The following is a 15,442-nucleotide window of genomic DNA, read 5'->3' on the forward strand; positions in this document are numbered from 1 at the left end:
GAAGTCTTTTTCAAACAAAGTCTTCTTCAATGAAGCCAACTAATAGTTGACCCTCAGTGTCTGCAGGGATGGGATTCAGGATAACAAAATAACAAAATCCACTGAAGCTCAAATTCTTTATATGACACCACCCTCCATACTGGGGTTTTGCCAGTGGCTCAGATGGTAAAGAATCTGTAAGCAATCTGCCTGCAATGCAGGAGATGCAGTTCGATCCCTGGGTCAGAAAGATCCCCTGGAGAAGGGTGTGGTGGTATTCTTGCCTGGAGAATTCCATGGAGAAAGGACCTGATGGGCTACAGTCCATGGGGTTGCAAAGAGTTGGACACAACTGAGCGACTAACACACACACACACACCCTCCATATTGGGGGCTCCCCATGGGAGGCCTTATCCAACTGCCCATTGATTTCTAAGTCAATCTGCAGATATGGAACCCACAAATATGAAACCCAAGGATACCAAACCCACGGACATGGAATCCATGGATATGGAGGGGTGACTGTACTTTCTTTAGAGTCAACGAGGACTCCACCAACCCCACTATGAAAAGACTTCTTTGAGGAAAGACTCCTGATTTGTCTTATCTTCTAATTCTAAGTTGCTTTACCCTTCTTTTTTCTCTTTATAATTCTTTAGTGAATCCACATATTCCCTTTCCAGAATTTCTTTTGCTAACAGCATGGAACTTTCCATCCTTTTGACAGAGTTCTACAACAAAGGTTAATTACTTTATAATTTCATTCTCTTTAAAACAAAACAAAAAAAAAGCACACTAAAATTGCTAATTTTAACTGTGCTTCTTGTCAGTAGGTTCATGTAAATTCACTGTAATTAAACCAGATGTTTTCTTGCGCCTAAAACTCAGATGGTAATTTAAGGGAAATTTTCATTTCAACATAAAAGAAGGACAGAATGTTATCAAGACAAGTTTTCTCCTGTCCTCGCCTGTCTTGCCCTTTCCTCTTCTTCCTTTCCCTCCATTTTCCCATTTGAAAAGTGGGGCTAATGGTGAACTTTGAGAGTAGTTGTGAGAAGTAACAATTAGTTTATTTAAAAGCACAGAGTCCTGAGGAGTCAACAGAAGTTCCCTTTCTTGTCTAGGTATTCTTTACTGATTATTGTTTGCCTGTCCATTCCAGGTGCCGTACTTATTGGTTAGTTGGGTTTTGTTCACTATAGAGGCTCCGAACTAACTTAAAAATTGAAATAATTTGAAAATGATTCGGAGGAGTCTGGAAGTCTTATAGAGAAAAGATAGATTTAGACAATTTCAATCTACCTTGTAATTTCCAGTCTTGCTGGAGGCAAGATCTTTTTTTTCTGGATGAATTTTTCTATCTTAAGATGTCAAACATACCTTTTTAATGGAACTATACAGTGGTGTATTAGTAAATGTTTCACAGCCAGCTCTCCAGGAAAACAAAACAAAATAAAACCTCAATATGTTTGCCAATTTCCATAGTATAAACATCACCCTGGTTGATTTCAAGCAATGAATGTGATATTACTGGATTCAGAGGCCAGAAGAGAGGCTAACAGTTAGCGCTATCACACCAGTATAAGCTGGGTTTGAATATAAATAAAATCCATATGCACTTCTTTACCTTACTAGTGTATATAAACAGAGTTCAGTGATATCATGAAAGAGGCATGGGCTTTGATATTAAATATTCATTCATCCAACAAACAGTTAACGAGCATCTACTATGTGTCAGGCAGACAATACACACACACACACACACACACACACACACACACAGTATTTCAGATGATGATAAGTACTACAGAAAAGAAAAAAACAGAGTGTTCAGGGAGATATTGGCCAGGGATAGGACTGCATCTTAGATGGGGTTGGGGGAAGAAGCAGAAATAAGATTTTGGGATCTATTTATTGCCTCTTCCACTTGCTACCTAGCAGCCTTAGACAGGTTCCTTAAACTCTCTAAGCCTCAGATTTCTCATTCACACAGTATCAGTATTATCTACATCACGGTATTTGGGAACTGACTACATGAATGAAGAATATCAGAACAACACATAGCTCATAGTGGGCATTTGAAAACTGTAACCACACTCCTCCTTATTGTATGATAGCTCCAGGTCATCTCTGTAAACATCAAACATGTACTGAGCTCTAAGTAAATGATGGTTCAGGAATTACTCAGATGTGTATGGCTTTCTACCCTCCCACTAAATGGGTCTGGACTGCATTACTTACTGCCTTGCTGTTACTGCTTTTTACACTTTTCTTCTTACTTTCCTCTTTTCCAGATTTTATGTACTGCATCTTGTTACGGTCCAAACACCTATCCCTAGCAGTATGCAGCCTTCTTCTAGCTTCCTGTCACTTGAGAAACCAGATAATTAATCTTGTTGGAAATGCACAGAAAATATAGGCACTCATTCCTGAAATATGTCTGTCTTCTCTACAATGAAAGTACATGTCTCAAATGAAATAATATATGTACCATATGTGATTAAGCACATATCAATTATATTAATGTATTATATCCTATATATTACTAATTATAGTCAACTAGATTTTTATACTGCAATAAATTATATGGGAGTCTAAATTCCTTACTGTAAAATAAGAAAAATGATACTGCTTGCTTTTTCATGTTTGATGTTAAGATTAAATGAATCTACATTGCTGATGGCAATGGTTGGATGGCATCACCAACTCGATGGACATGAGTTTGAGCATGCTCTGGGAGTTGGTGATGGACAGGGAAGCCTGGCATGCTGCGGTCCATGGGGGTAGCAAAGAATAGGACACAACTGAGCGACTGAACTGAACTGACATGGCTGATGAACATGTAAAATGATAGAACTTTTATGGAGAGGTATCTGTCATCATCTAACAAAAATGCATATACATTTACTTACTGACCCCAGCAATCCCACTTTAAGGAATTTCTCATGAAAATATAGCTCCACAACACCACAATATGCACAGTAGCGGCTACAGTACTATTTATCATAGGAAATAATGGGAACAACCAGAGGACCCTGCTTGAATTCTCATGCTATTTTCACACAATGAAGCCTCACACAGCTATAAAAGAATGATACAAATCTGTACAGACCAACACAGACTGACTTCCATGGCATATTAAATGAACAAAAACATAAGATGCAGAGTATACTTAATATGTTATCTTTTATATAAAAATAAGAGAAAAATCATTTTCACTTTTTTGCAAAATGAACTATATTTAAGAAAGATATATTTGAAATAAATATTTTACAAGTGATTCCATTTCTGGTATGGATAGGAACAGTGTGAAAGAGAGATGCTGGCAATACTTCTCTGAGTATACCTTTCTATAGAGTTCTGAGTTTCAAACAAAGAAACTTTTGATATTAAAAACAATGATATTAAAGCAAAGAGGATGAGGAGAAGACAAAATTAAAACTGAAATAAATGAACATAATTGGGTATTAAATTGATAATATAACCATCCAGAGAAAAGAATGAACCTTTGGACATGGCTTCTTGACTGCTCAAAGAGAGAAAATCTAAAAAGAAAATCTTTAACCTAATTTAGTAGCTTTCCTGTTTGTTAGGAGGACTGGTATTATAACTCTGAAACTACTCTGTATGTATTGTATTATGAAGCAAAAAAAAAAAAAACAACAATGTGAAGCTTGGGAACTGGGGTTCTCACTGTGGGTGGAGGTAGATATGTATGGACTGAGAAGAATTCTGAGGTGCTGGATTTGAATTAGTGTGAGTTCATGATTTTTGCTGACTGTATAGAGCTTCTCCATGCCAAAGGTGGAGAAACTCTATACAGACAGCAAAAACAAGACCAGGAATGGACTATGGCTCAGATCATGAACTCCTTATTGCCAAATTCAGGCTGAAAATGAAGAAAGTGGGAAAAACCACTAGACCATTCAGGTATGACCTAAATCAAATCCCTTATGATTATACAGTGGAAGTGAAAAATAGATTTAAGGGACTAGATCTGATAGAGTGCCTGATGAACTATGGACGGAGGTTCATGACACTGTACTGGAGACAGGGAGCAAGACCATTCCCAAGAAAAAGAAATGCAAAAAGGCAAAATGGCTGTCTGAGGAGGCCTTACAAATAACTGTGAAAAGAACAGAAGCAAAAAGCAAAGGAAAAAAGGAAAGATATACCCATTTGAATGCAGAGTTCCAAAGAACAGCAAGGAGAGATAAGAAAGCCTTCCTCATCAATCAATGCAAAGAAATAGAGGAAAACAATAGAATGGGAAAGACTAGAGATCTCTTCAAGAAAATCAGAGATACCAAGGGAACATTTCATGCAAAGATGGGCACAATAAAGGACAGAAATGGTATGGACCTAACAGAAGAAGAAGGTATTAAGAAGAAGTGGCAAGAATACACAGAAGAACTGTACAAAAAAGATCTTCAAGACACAGATAATCATGAAGGTGTGATCACTTCCACTTACCTAGAGCCGGACATCCTGGAATGTGAAGTCAAGTGGGCCTTAGAAAGCATCACTATGAACAAAGCTAGTGGAGGTGATGGAATACCAGTTGAGCTATTTCAAATCCTGAAAGATGATGCTGTGAAAGTGCTGCACTCAGTATGCCAGCACATTTGGAAAACTCAGCAGTGGCCACAGGACTGGAAAAGGTCAGTTTTCATTCCAATCCCATAGAAAGGCAATGCCAAAGAATGCTCAAACTACCTCACAATTGCACTCATCTCACACGCTAGTAAAGTAATGCTCAAAATTCTCCAAGCCAGGCTTCAGCAATACGTGAACTGTGAACTTCCAGATGTTCAAGCTGGTTTGAGAAAAGGCAGAGGAACCAGAGATCAAATTGCCAACATCTGCTGGATCATGGAAAAAGCAAGAGAGTTCCAGAAAAACATCTATTTCTGCTTTATTGACTATGCCAAAGCCTTTGACTGTGTGGATCACAAGAAACTGTGGAAAATTCTGAAAGAGATGGGAATACCAGACCACCTGACCTGCCTCTTGAGAAACCTGTATACAGGTCAGGAAGTAACAGTTAGAGCTGGGCATGGAACAACAGACTGGTTCCAAATAGGAAAAGGAGTACGTCAAGGCTGTATATTGTCACCCTGTTTATTTAACTTATATGCAGAGTACATCATGAGAAACGCTGGGCTGGAGGAAGCACAAGCTGGAATCAAGATTGTTGAGAGAAAGAGCAATAACTTCAGATATGCAGATGACACCACCCTTATGGCAGAAAGTGAAGAGGAACTAAAGAGCCACTTGATGAAAGTGAAAGAGGAGAGTGAAAAAGTTGGCTTAAAGCTCAACATTCAGAAGACGAAGATCATGGCATCTGGTCCCATCACTTCATGGGAAATAGACGGGGAAACAGTGGAAACAGTGGCTAACTTTATTTTTCTGGGCTCCAAAATCACTGCAGATGGTGATTGCAGCCATGAAATTAAAAGATGCTTGCTCCTTGGAAGAAAAGTTATGACCAACCTAGATAGCAATTTAAAAAGCAGAGACATTACTTTGCTAACAAAGGTCCTTCTGTCTAGTCAAGGCTATGGTTTTTCCAATAATCATGTACGAATGTGAGAGTTGGACTATAAAGAAAGCTGAGCGCAGAAGAATTGATGCTTTTGAACTGTGGTGTTGGAGAAGACTCTTGAGAGTCCCTTGGACTGCAAGGAAATCCAACCAGTCCATCCTAAAGAAGATCAGTCCTGGGTGTTCATTGGAAGGTCTGATGTTGAAGCTGAAACTCCAATACTTTGGCCACCTGATGTGAAGAGCTGACTCATTTGAAAAGACCCTGATGCTGGGAAGGATTAAGGGCAGGAAGAGAAGGGGACAACAGAGGATGAGATGGTTGGATGGCATCACCGACTCGATGGACATGGGTTTGGGTGGACTCTGGGCGTTGGTGATGGACAGGGAGGCCTGGCATGCTGCAGTTCAGGGGGTCGCAAAGAGTTGGACACGACTGAGCAACTGAACTGAACATGATTGCTGACAAAGGTCTGTATAGTCAAAGCTATGGCTTTCACAGCATTCCTATAGGGATATGAGAGGTGGACCATAATGAAAGTGGAGAGCCAAAAAATTGATGCTTTTGAATTGTGGTGCTGGAGAAGGCTCTTGAGAGTCCCTTGGATTGAAAGGAGATCAATCCAGTCAATGGAAAAGGAAATCAGACCTCAATATTCATTGGAAGGAATGTTGCTGAAGCTTAAGCACCAAAACTTTGGCCATCTGATACGAAGAACTGACTCACTGGAAAACACTCTGATGCTGGGAAAGACTGAAGGCAAAAGGAGAAGCGGGTGGCAGAGGATGAGACAGTTACACAGCATCAGCATCATAGCTGGTGATGCTCAATGGCTGTGCATTTGAGCAAACTCTAGGAAATAATGGAGGACAGAGGGGTTGGCGAGCTACAGTCCATAGGGTCACAAAAAGTCAGACATGACTTAGTGACTGAACAACAATATTATTATTTAAAACAGATAAATTATATTCCCCAGCTCTACCTCCTTGAAGAGCATAGAGGCAATAATAGCTCATTGAGCACACATAAGATGCATCTTTTAGTGCCAAAATATTCAATCTCCACTCAATAACACCAGAAATCCTTGAATAAGTGGTTGACTCCAGGTCTGGGGCAGAGACATTATAAGGGTAGTCTGGAATGTTCTGTTGCACCAGGAGCAAGGAAGACTGAGACCATGTCAAAAGGACCTAGCAGCCAATTAGAAGGGACTCTCACAAGCCATATATGAGACAGTTTGAGCACTGAAAAGAATAATAACAGTGATGGATTTTAATACATTGAGTTAAAGAAAAAAAAGACCCATGTGTCAACAGGGAAAGTAAAAATGGGGATGGGGATGAGGAGAGAAAGCTGTTTTATAAAGAAGAATGCAAAACAATACATGTAGAGGGAATGCTAGATTTAAAAACATCCTTTTGCAAATATCAGTAATAGCTGATTCAGGTGAAGATTATCAGGGAGTGCTAAAATCTTTGGGTCAAAAATTCTTGGGAAGACCCAGGACTGGCACAGCAATCCTGAGGAAAAAGAACAAAGCAGGAAGCATAACATTCCCAGACTTCAGACACACCACAAAGTTAACACAAACAAAACGGCATGGTAGCGGCACAAAAACAGACGTACAGACCAATGAAACAGAATAGAGAACCCAGAAAGAAACCCACACGCCTATGGGCAGTTAATCGTCAGCAAGGGAGGCAAGACTATATGGAAAAAAGACAGTCTCTTCATCAAGTAGTGCTGGGAAAGTTGGACAGCTGCATGCAAGTCAATGAAGTTAGAACACGCCCTCACACCATACACAATGAAAAATTCAAAACGGCTTAAAGACTTAAACATAAGCTATGACACCATAAAATTCCTAGACGAGACTGAAGGCAAAAATTCTCTGACATAAATCATACCAATGTTTCCTTAGGTTCATCTCCCAAGGCAAAAGAAATAAAAACAAAAACAAATGGCACCTAATCAAACTTACAACTTTTTGCAAAGCAAATAAAACCATTAATAAAACAAAAGACTAACTACATGCATGCTCAATCACTAAGCATTTTTTATTTACTTATGGTTTTATTCTTTGCAACCCCATGCACTGCAGTGCCCCAGGCTCCTGTCCTACATAATGGGAGAAAATATTTGCAAACAGTGTAACCAGCAGGGGCTTAATTTCCAAAATATACAAACAGCTTATACAACTTAATGACAAAAACACAAACAGCCCAGCTGAAAAATGGGCAGAAGACCTAAACAGACGCTTCTCTAGAGAAGAGATACAAGTGGCCAATAGGCACATGAAAGGTGTTCAACATCCCTAATTATCAGAGAAAGACAAATCAAAACTGCAGTGAGGTACCACCTCACTCAAGTCAGACGGTCATCATTAAAAAGTCTACAAATAACAAATGCTGGAGAGTGTGTGGAGAAAAGGGAACTCACCTTCCCTGCTGGCAGGAACGTAAATTGGTGCAGCCCCTATGGAGAACAGTATGAAGGTTCCGCAGAAAACTAAAAATAAGAGTTGCCATATGATCCAGCAATCCCACTCTGGGCATATATCTGGACAAAACTCTAATCCGAAAAGATACACGCACCCCAAGGTTCACAGCAGCACCATTTACAACAGTCAAGACATACAGGCAAACTACACGTTCATCCACAGATGAGTGGATGAAGAAACGTGGTATGTTGTGCATATGTATATATGTGTGTGTGTGTGTGTGTGTGTGTGTGTGTGTATGCATACACAATTGAATATCACTCAGCCATAAAAAGAAAAAAAACAATGCCACTTGGAGCAAAAGATACTATCGTACTAAGCAAAGTAAGTCAGAAAGATATGGTATCACATGGTATCCCTTACGGGTGAAATCTAAAATACGGCGCAAATGAACTTGTCTACAAAACCGAAAGAGACTCACAGATTCAGAGCACAGACCCGTGGTTGCCCAGGGGGAGAGGGGGAGGGAAGAGAAGGCCTGCGAGCTCGGGATTAGCAGGTGTGAACTGTTACATGCAGGATGGATGAACATCAGGTCCTGCTGTAGAGCACAGGGGACTATGTTCAGTATCCTCTGACAAACCGTAATGAAAAAGAATATGGAAAAATATATAAATGAATAACTGAGTCAGCTTGTTGTACACAAGAAATTAACATTATAAATCTACCATACTTCATAAAAAAATTTTTTTTAAAGTTCTTGGAGACTAGAGATACTCAAAGATCTCAAAATACCACTGCACAGGTGAGCTAATTTACAAAGAGAAAAGGTGCCACATTTATTGTGAAGAGACTGGGTGGTCCCCACCTTATCTAAGGGACCAACTCAGCATCACCAGTAGAGGGGGTCCCTGACATCATGGACCTCTTAACATGCTACAGAGAGAAACCTACGTCACCAACTCATAGAGCATTTTATCCAAACATGTCTCATATTCTGGTTTGTTACATAAAATCAGGTTTAATGTTACTGGAAATATGAATGCAGATTGTCTATTTGATTATTACTGCAAAATTTCTTAGATATTCTATGGTATTGTGGGTATGGAGGAGCAAGTCCTCATCATTAACTGTCATGGATGCTAAAGAATTTAGGGGTGAGGTATCATGACTTCTGCCATTTACTTTCAAATAGTTAAAAATATATGTATATTTATATATGTTATTTCCATATGAAATATATCACACACGTGAAAGTGAAAGTTAAAGTCACTCAGTTGTGTCCAGCTCTTCATGACCCCAAGGACTATACAGTCCATGGAGTTCTCCAGGCAGAGTACTGGAGTGGGTAGCCTTTCCCTTCTCCAGGGGATCTTACCAACCCAGGTATCAAATCCAGGTCTCATGCATTGCAGGCAGATTCTATCAGCTGAGCCACGAGGGAAGCCCAAGAATACTGGAGTGGGTAGCCTATCCTTTTTCCAGCAGATCTTTCCGACCCAGGAATTGAACCAGGGTCTTCTGTATTGCAGGCAGATTCTTTACCAACTGAGCTGTCAGGAAAGCCCTATATCATACACAGGTATCATATATGCATATGAAAAAGTAGATAGCAAGGTGTTCACTAGTGTTAAGTCTCGTGAAGGGTTTACAGATCTTGCTTATCCTCTTCTTCCAATTTTTCCATGGTTTTGAAACATTTCAAAGTAAAATCAAGTTGAATCATAGTATATAACGTGTGTCTAGCCCACTGTAGGTCTCAATAAGGGGTAGCCAAAATGAGGCCATCATCTATTTGGTTTTCCTTTGTCAGAATCTCAGAGATTCCATTTCACAGTCTTGGCTGTGGTTTGATTGAAGGCAGAGAAGTAACCACCCAGCAAGCTGAGTTGTGGTTTTTGTCTGAGACATTTGTGAAGAAAAAGGGAAAAAATAAAGAACCTGTTTAGCCTCCTATTAACAACCCCTTCACAGATGAAACACAGGGGCTCAGTGGCCACAAGCTGTTCTCACCAGTGGTGGGTTACTTCACACCCTCACAAAGGCAGTGGGGTGATGGAATTACAAATTCCACACATTTCCCAGAAGACAATTTTGTAGCACAGATGAAAGCACCTTGACTCCAGCCAGCTCAACCCGCAAGATGCTTCCCTGGTTCCCTGAAGGGGGTTTCAGTTAATGGACTAGAGCTGAGCTCCATCTGCAGCTCAACCTCGATGTCAATGAGCCCCCAGCAAACAGAGATGGTGCCTCTCCCCTCTTCAGGAGAAATGGAACCTAAGTCCAGCATGCACAGGGTCCTGTGCTCTTCTGAGGCCTTCCCGTAGTCTCCATGGTCCGTGAGGTGGGGCCTCAGGAGAGCTGCAAGCCAGAGGCCTGGTGTCCTGAACGTTGGTGCTTTTACTGTGATGATGCCCACACAGCTCGAGAGAGCAGAGATGGAGCACCTCTGCTCTCTCAAACATTAATGGTGTTTGATTAAAATTTAATTTCAAAGCATTGCTGTTCTCAATTTGTTTTGATAAAGACCTTGTGATTGTTTTTTTTGTTGTTTTTTTTTTTTCCGTTGGTGATGAGAAGAAGAAACGGAGAGGTTGGGGCATGCCTTAAATATGGGACTTGTGATGTACAGTCGCACATGTAGGTAATCCTCAAAAAGTGGCCCAAGGCAGGCAGAGCATCTTGGCAAGAAATGCCCTGAGCTCTTCCTGGGCTAAACCCTCCTGTTCATCTTCAGTGTCCTGAATTTTCATGCTGGTTCCCAACACTGGCTCCCCCTTGTCTAACAACCAGGTTCCCCCATGAACTCTTGTCACTAAACCACCCTGGGTTTCCCTGGTGGCTCAGTCAGTAAAGAGACCGCCTGCAATGCTGGAGACCCGTGTTTGATATCTGGGTTGGGAAGATCCCTTGGAGAAGGAAATGGCTACCCACTCCAGTATTCTTGCCTGGGAAATCTCATGCACAGAGGAGCTCGGTGGGCTACAGTCCATGGAGTCACAAGAGTCAGACAGAACTTAGCAAGTAAGCCACCAAACCACCCTACTTGCCCCAACTCTGTATCTCCTTATTATATAAAATCAGGTTTAATGTTATTGGAAATATGAAGGTGGATTGTTTATTTGATTATTTTTAAGTTAACGTGAAATTCTGCCATGTTGCCACTCCTTGGATATAGATGTCATGTTTTCTATAGCTATGACAGTGGACATCTACAGTTCTAAAGAGATGGGTGGGTGGTTTTTGGGTTGATTGTGCTAAAGGATTCTTTGTCAAGATTTTTTTTTTTTGGATTTAGTGCAACTGTAGTAGCTACATTTAATGAAAACTTTAGAGTCGGATGGACATGATTCTAGTTTCTATACATGCCATCCTTTCTATGAGCACAACCTGGAAGTTAGGTGCTATGATTATCTCCTTTTTTAAAAAGTAACCACATGGCTGGGGGGTCTTAGTTCCCTGACCAGGGATCAAATCTGGGCCCCCAGCAGCGGAAGCACAGAGTCCTAACCACTGGATCACCAGAGAATTCCCAATCTATCACCATTTTTACAGATAAGGAACCCAAGTGCTGAGAGGTTAAACAACTTTTTCCAGGTATATTTGGTTCCAGAGGCTGACTTTTCAGACAGTGTATTAGTCTATGTGCTGGAGAAGGAGCTATTTATCTTTGATACAATGGAGCCAAATCTAGAGAAAGTTCTGGCAGCTTCATCAGAAGCCAAATCCAGGGCCACAGAATGAAGCCAAGATGAGACGCCTGACCCTGTGTCGGAGGCTGGACGGGAATAGGCTCCCAGGAAGCAGGGCACTAAGATCTTCTGGAGAAGCTGACCCGGGTGAGAGCTGTACCCATAGGAGACTGAGGTTCTGTGCAAGACAGGAAGATGGCGGAACGAGGTGACAGAGGCTGAGTCCCCACCACCGTGCTACCCAAAAGCAGTCTGGAGGGGCTGCAAAGAGAGTGGCTGTGAGGATGATTTTAAATGGGATTGGGGAGGGCTTGTTACAAAGGCAGATGTGATAAAACTTCCAGGTCTAGGATAAGATGGAGGGATTGAGGGACAAGGTTAAAAGAGGTTGGAGTGCTTTCCTCTATATGCTTGTGGGGCTTTGCAGCTGAGGATATGGGTCTTGATCCCACCAGGGACCATCACTCAGGTCTCCCTGTGTTCTAGGAAGTATACCTGAACAGAGGGAGAGAAGTCAGTACAGAGGAGGAAATGAGTTCAATTTTGGATACTTTTTTGAGATGCCTGTAGGACACCCAGGTGAATGTGTGGCTCTGGGTGCATTCAGTGTGTGTGCCAAGCTTTTTATATGTATTTTCTGATGCTAATTTTTAAGAGAATCCAGAGCTGTCTGACTCCAAACTCAACATGTCTCAACAGTACGATTGATACACATCTTCTCTTTTGAGAGGCATCAGTGTGGTTAAATGCTGGCACAGCAGGTGGCATAAAGTGAGAGCAGGGATGTGGATGAGCGTGTGTCTGTGGCAGAGGTGTCACTGTCTAGGGGCACAGGGCCCCCTGGAGTTGTATACTGTACAGCCTGCATGCTGTGTTACTGAAGAGCTTAGAGAAGATGCTGATATACTGACAGAGAGATGAAAGATGCTGGAAAAAAATAAACCCTTGCAACTGCTAGGCGTGGCCACCTGAGCTGGTCCAGCCCTCCCAGTTCCTGAGGGAACACACCCACTCCCTGACTCACCGTCCTCCTCCGTCTGTACCACCAGCTCCTCGCTCTCCATCCGGCCTTCGGGGTTGGACAGCAGCAGCCGCAGCCGGATGGTCATGAAGGGACGCAGTCCCCGCAGGGTGTAGTGGGAGGAGGTCTGGATGAGCTCCTCGGCCTCGTACTGCTGCTGGTTGAACACGTACTGGTACTGCACCGTGAGGTTGTAGCTGTGGCAGCGGGTTACCGCGTAGCCGAAGGGCTCCCACTGCAGGGTCAGCTGCCGGGCTCGGATGTCCACGATCTCCACGTTCTGTGGGCCGTGCACCGGGTCTGCAAGACACAAACGCAAGACACGGGACTCTGAGCAGGCCATTGGGAAGGTGGGGTGGGGGCTCCGCTAAAACAGGGGAACACAGCTCTCACCAATTCAGGCACTGCCTTCCTGATTTCACTACTTAGAATATAATTTAATTAGTATTTTTCTGTAAAATAAACCTATTATTTAAACACAGGCATCTAAAAGAAAACCTATTTAAAGGGAAAGCCTGAATCACTTGTCATAAATGAATACTAACCATTTGAAAAAAATGCAAAGTTGTTAAAATTGTTGAGGTTCATCAGGGTACCACTGAAGACCATCGTGGGTACCACCAACAGCACACACAATGCTTTGGGGAAATACTAGTTGAGAAGGAAGCTGCAGTTCTGACCTATCTCTTTACATATCATCTGGCCACACCCTTCCCCTTGAGAACCAGCCCCCTCCTTTTAGTTCACTGCACTCGAGTGCAGAGAATGCACACTGAGCTGCATCCACAACACACAGCACCCAGGCTGTCACTGTGACCAGTGGACAACGCCTTGGAATCTCCTTTCCTTTCACTGAAAACACAACGGATCCTTTTGGAGCCTCCCACAACAGACTTCAACCCTTCCTTCTCTCCTCTCCATTCTCCACCAAACAGGCCTCTCGAGGGATGTCACTCTAAAAACAGATCTGATGCAACGGTCCAACTCCTACGCACAGATTTGGACAAAATTATAAATCAAAAAGCAAAGGAGAAAAGGAAAGATAGAAACATCTGAATGCAGAGTTCCAAAGAATAGCAAGAAGAGATAAGAAAGCCTTCTTCAGCGATCAATGCAAAGAAATAGAGGAAAACAATAGAATGGGAAAGACTAGGGATCTCTTCAAGAAAATCAGAGATACCAAAGGAACATTTCATGCAAAGATGGGCTCGATAAAGGACGGAAATGGTATGGACCTAACAGAAGCATAAGATATTAAGAAGAGATGGCAAGAATACACAGAAGAACTATACAAAAAAGACCTTCACGACCCAGATAATCATGATGGTGTGATCAATGACCTAGAGCCAGACATCCTGGAATGTGAAGTCAAGTGGGCCTTAGAAAGCATCACTACGAACAAAGCTAGTGGAAGTGATGGAATCCCAGTTGAGCTATTTCAAATCCTGAAAGATGATGCTGTGAAAGCACTGCACTCAATATGCCAGCAAATTTGGAAAACTCAGCAGTGGCCACAGGACTGGAAAAGGTCAGTTTTCATGCCAATCCAAAAGAAAGGCAATGCCAAAGAATGCTCAAACTACCTCACAATTGCCCTCATCTCACACGCTAGTAAAGTAATGCTCAAAATTCTCCAAGCCAGGCTTCAGCAATACGTGAACCGTGAACTTCCTGATGTTCAAGCTGGTTTTCGAAAAGGCAGAGGAACCAGACATCAAATTGCCAACATCCGCTGGATCATGGAAAAAGCAAGAGAGTTCCAGAAAAACATCTATTTTTGCTTTATTGACTATGCCAAAGCCTTTGACTGTGTGGATCACAAGAAACATTGGAAAATTCTGAAAGAGATGGGAATACCAGACCACCTGATCTGCCTCTTGAGAAATTTGTATGCAGGTCAGGAAGCAACAGTTAGACCTGGACATGGAACAACAGACTGGTTCCAAATAGGAAAAGGAGTTCGTCAAAGCTATATATTGTCACCCTGTTTATTTAACTTCTATGCAGAGTACATCATGAGAAACGCTGGACTGGAAGAAGCACAAGCTGGAATCAGATTGCCGGGAGAAGTACCAATAACCTCAGATATGCAGATGACACCACCCTTATGGCAGAAAGTGAAGAGGAACTCAAAAGCCTCTTGATGAAAGTGAAAGAGGAGAGTGAAAAAGTTGGCTTAAAGCTCAACATTCAGAAAACGAAGATCATGGCATCCGGTCCCATCACTTCATGGGAAATAGATGGGGAAACAGTGGAAACAGTGTCAGACTTTATTTTTCTGGGCTCCAAAATCACTGCAGATGGTGACTGCAGCCATGAAATTAAAAGACGCTTACTCCTTGGAAGGAAAGTTATGACCAACCTAGATAGCATATTCAAAAGCAGAGACATTACTTTGCCAACAAAGGTCCGTCTACTCAAGGCTATGGTTTTTCCTGTAGTCATGGATGGATGTGAGAGTTGGACTGTGAAGAAGGCTGAGCGCCGAAGAATTGATGCCTTTGAACTGTGGTGTTGGAGAAGACTCTTGAGAGTCCCTTGGACTGCAAGGAGATCCAACCAGTCCATTCTGAAGGAGATCAGCCCTGGGATTTCTTTGGAAGGAATGATGCTAAAGCTGAAACTCCAGTACTTTGGCCACTCCATGTGAAGAGTTGACTCATTGGAAAAGACTCTGATGCTGGGAGGGATTGGGGGCAAAAGCAGAAGGGACGACAGAGGATGAGATGGCTGGATGGCATAACTGACTTGATGGACGTGAG

The 15,442-nt window shown here is 42.1% G+C and overlaps 1 protein-coding gene across 12 annotated transcripts in view; it reads right to left on the minus strand.

Annotated features, from left to right (window-relative positions):
• Positions 1 to 15,442, minus strand: part of PTPRT (protein tyrosine phosphatase receptor type T) — a 1,149,770-nt gene that overhangs the window by 406,715 nt on the left and 727,613 nt on the right. For all 12 annotated transcript variants that reach the window (XM_070801694.1, XM_070801706.1, XM_070801700.1 and 9 more), the window contains exon 8: positions 12,684 to 12,980. In XM_070801694.1, coding sequence (XP_070657795.1) covers positions 12,684 to 12,980 — 297 coding nt within the window. The remainder of the gene's footprint in view (positions 1 to 12,683; positions 12,981 to 15,442) is intronic.

The sequence above is a fragment of the Bos indicus genome, chromosome 13 (assembly GCF_029378745.1).
Source record: "Bos indicus isolate NIAB-ARS_2022 breed Sahiwal x Tharparkar chromosome 13, NIAB-ARS_B.indTharparkar_mat_pri_1.0, whole genome shotgun sequence".
In the NCBI taxonomy this organism is placed as follows: domain Eukaryota; kingdom Metazoa; phylum Chordata; class Mammalia; order Artiodactyla; family Bovidae; genus Bos; species Bos indicus.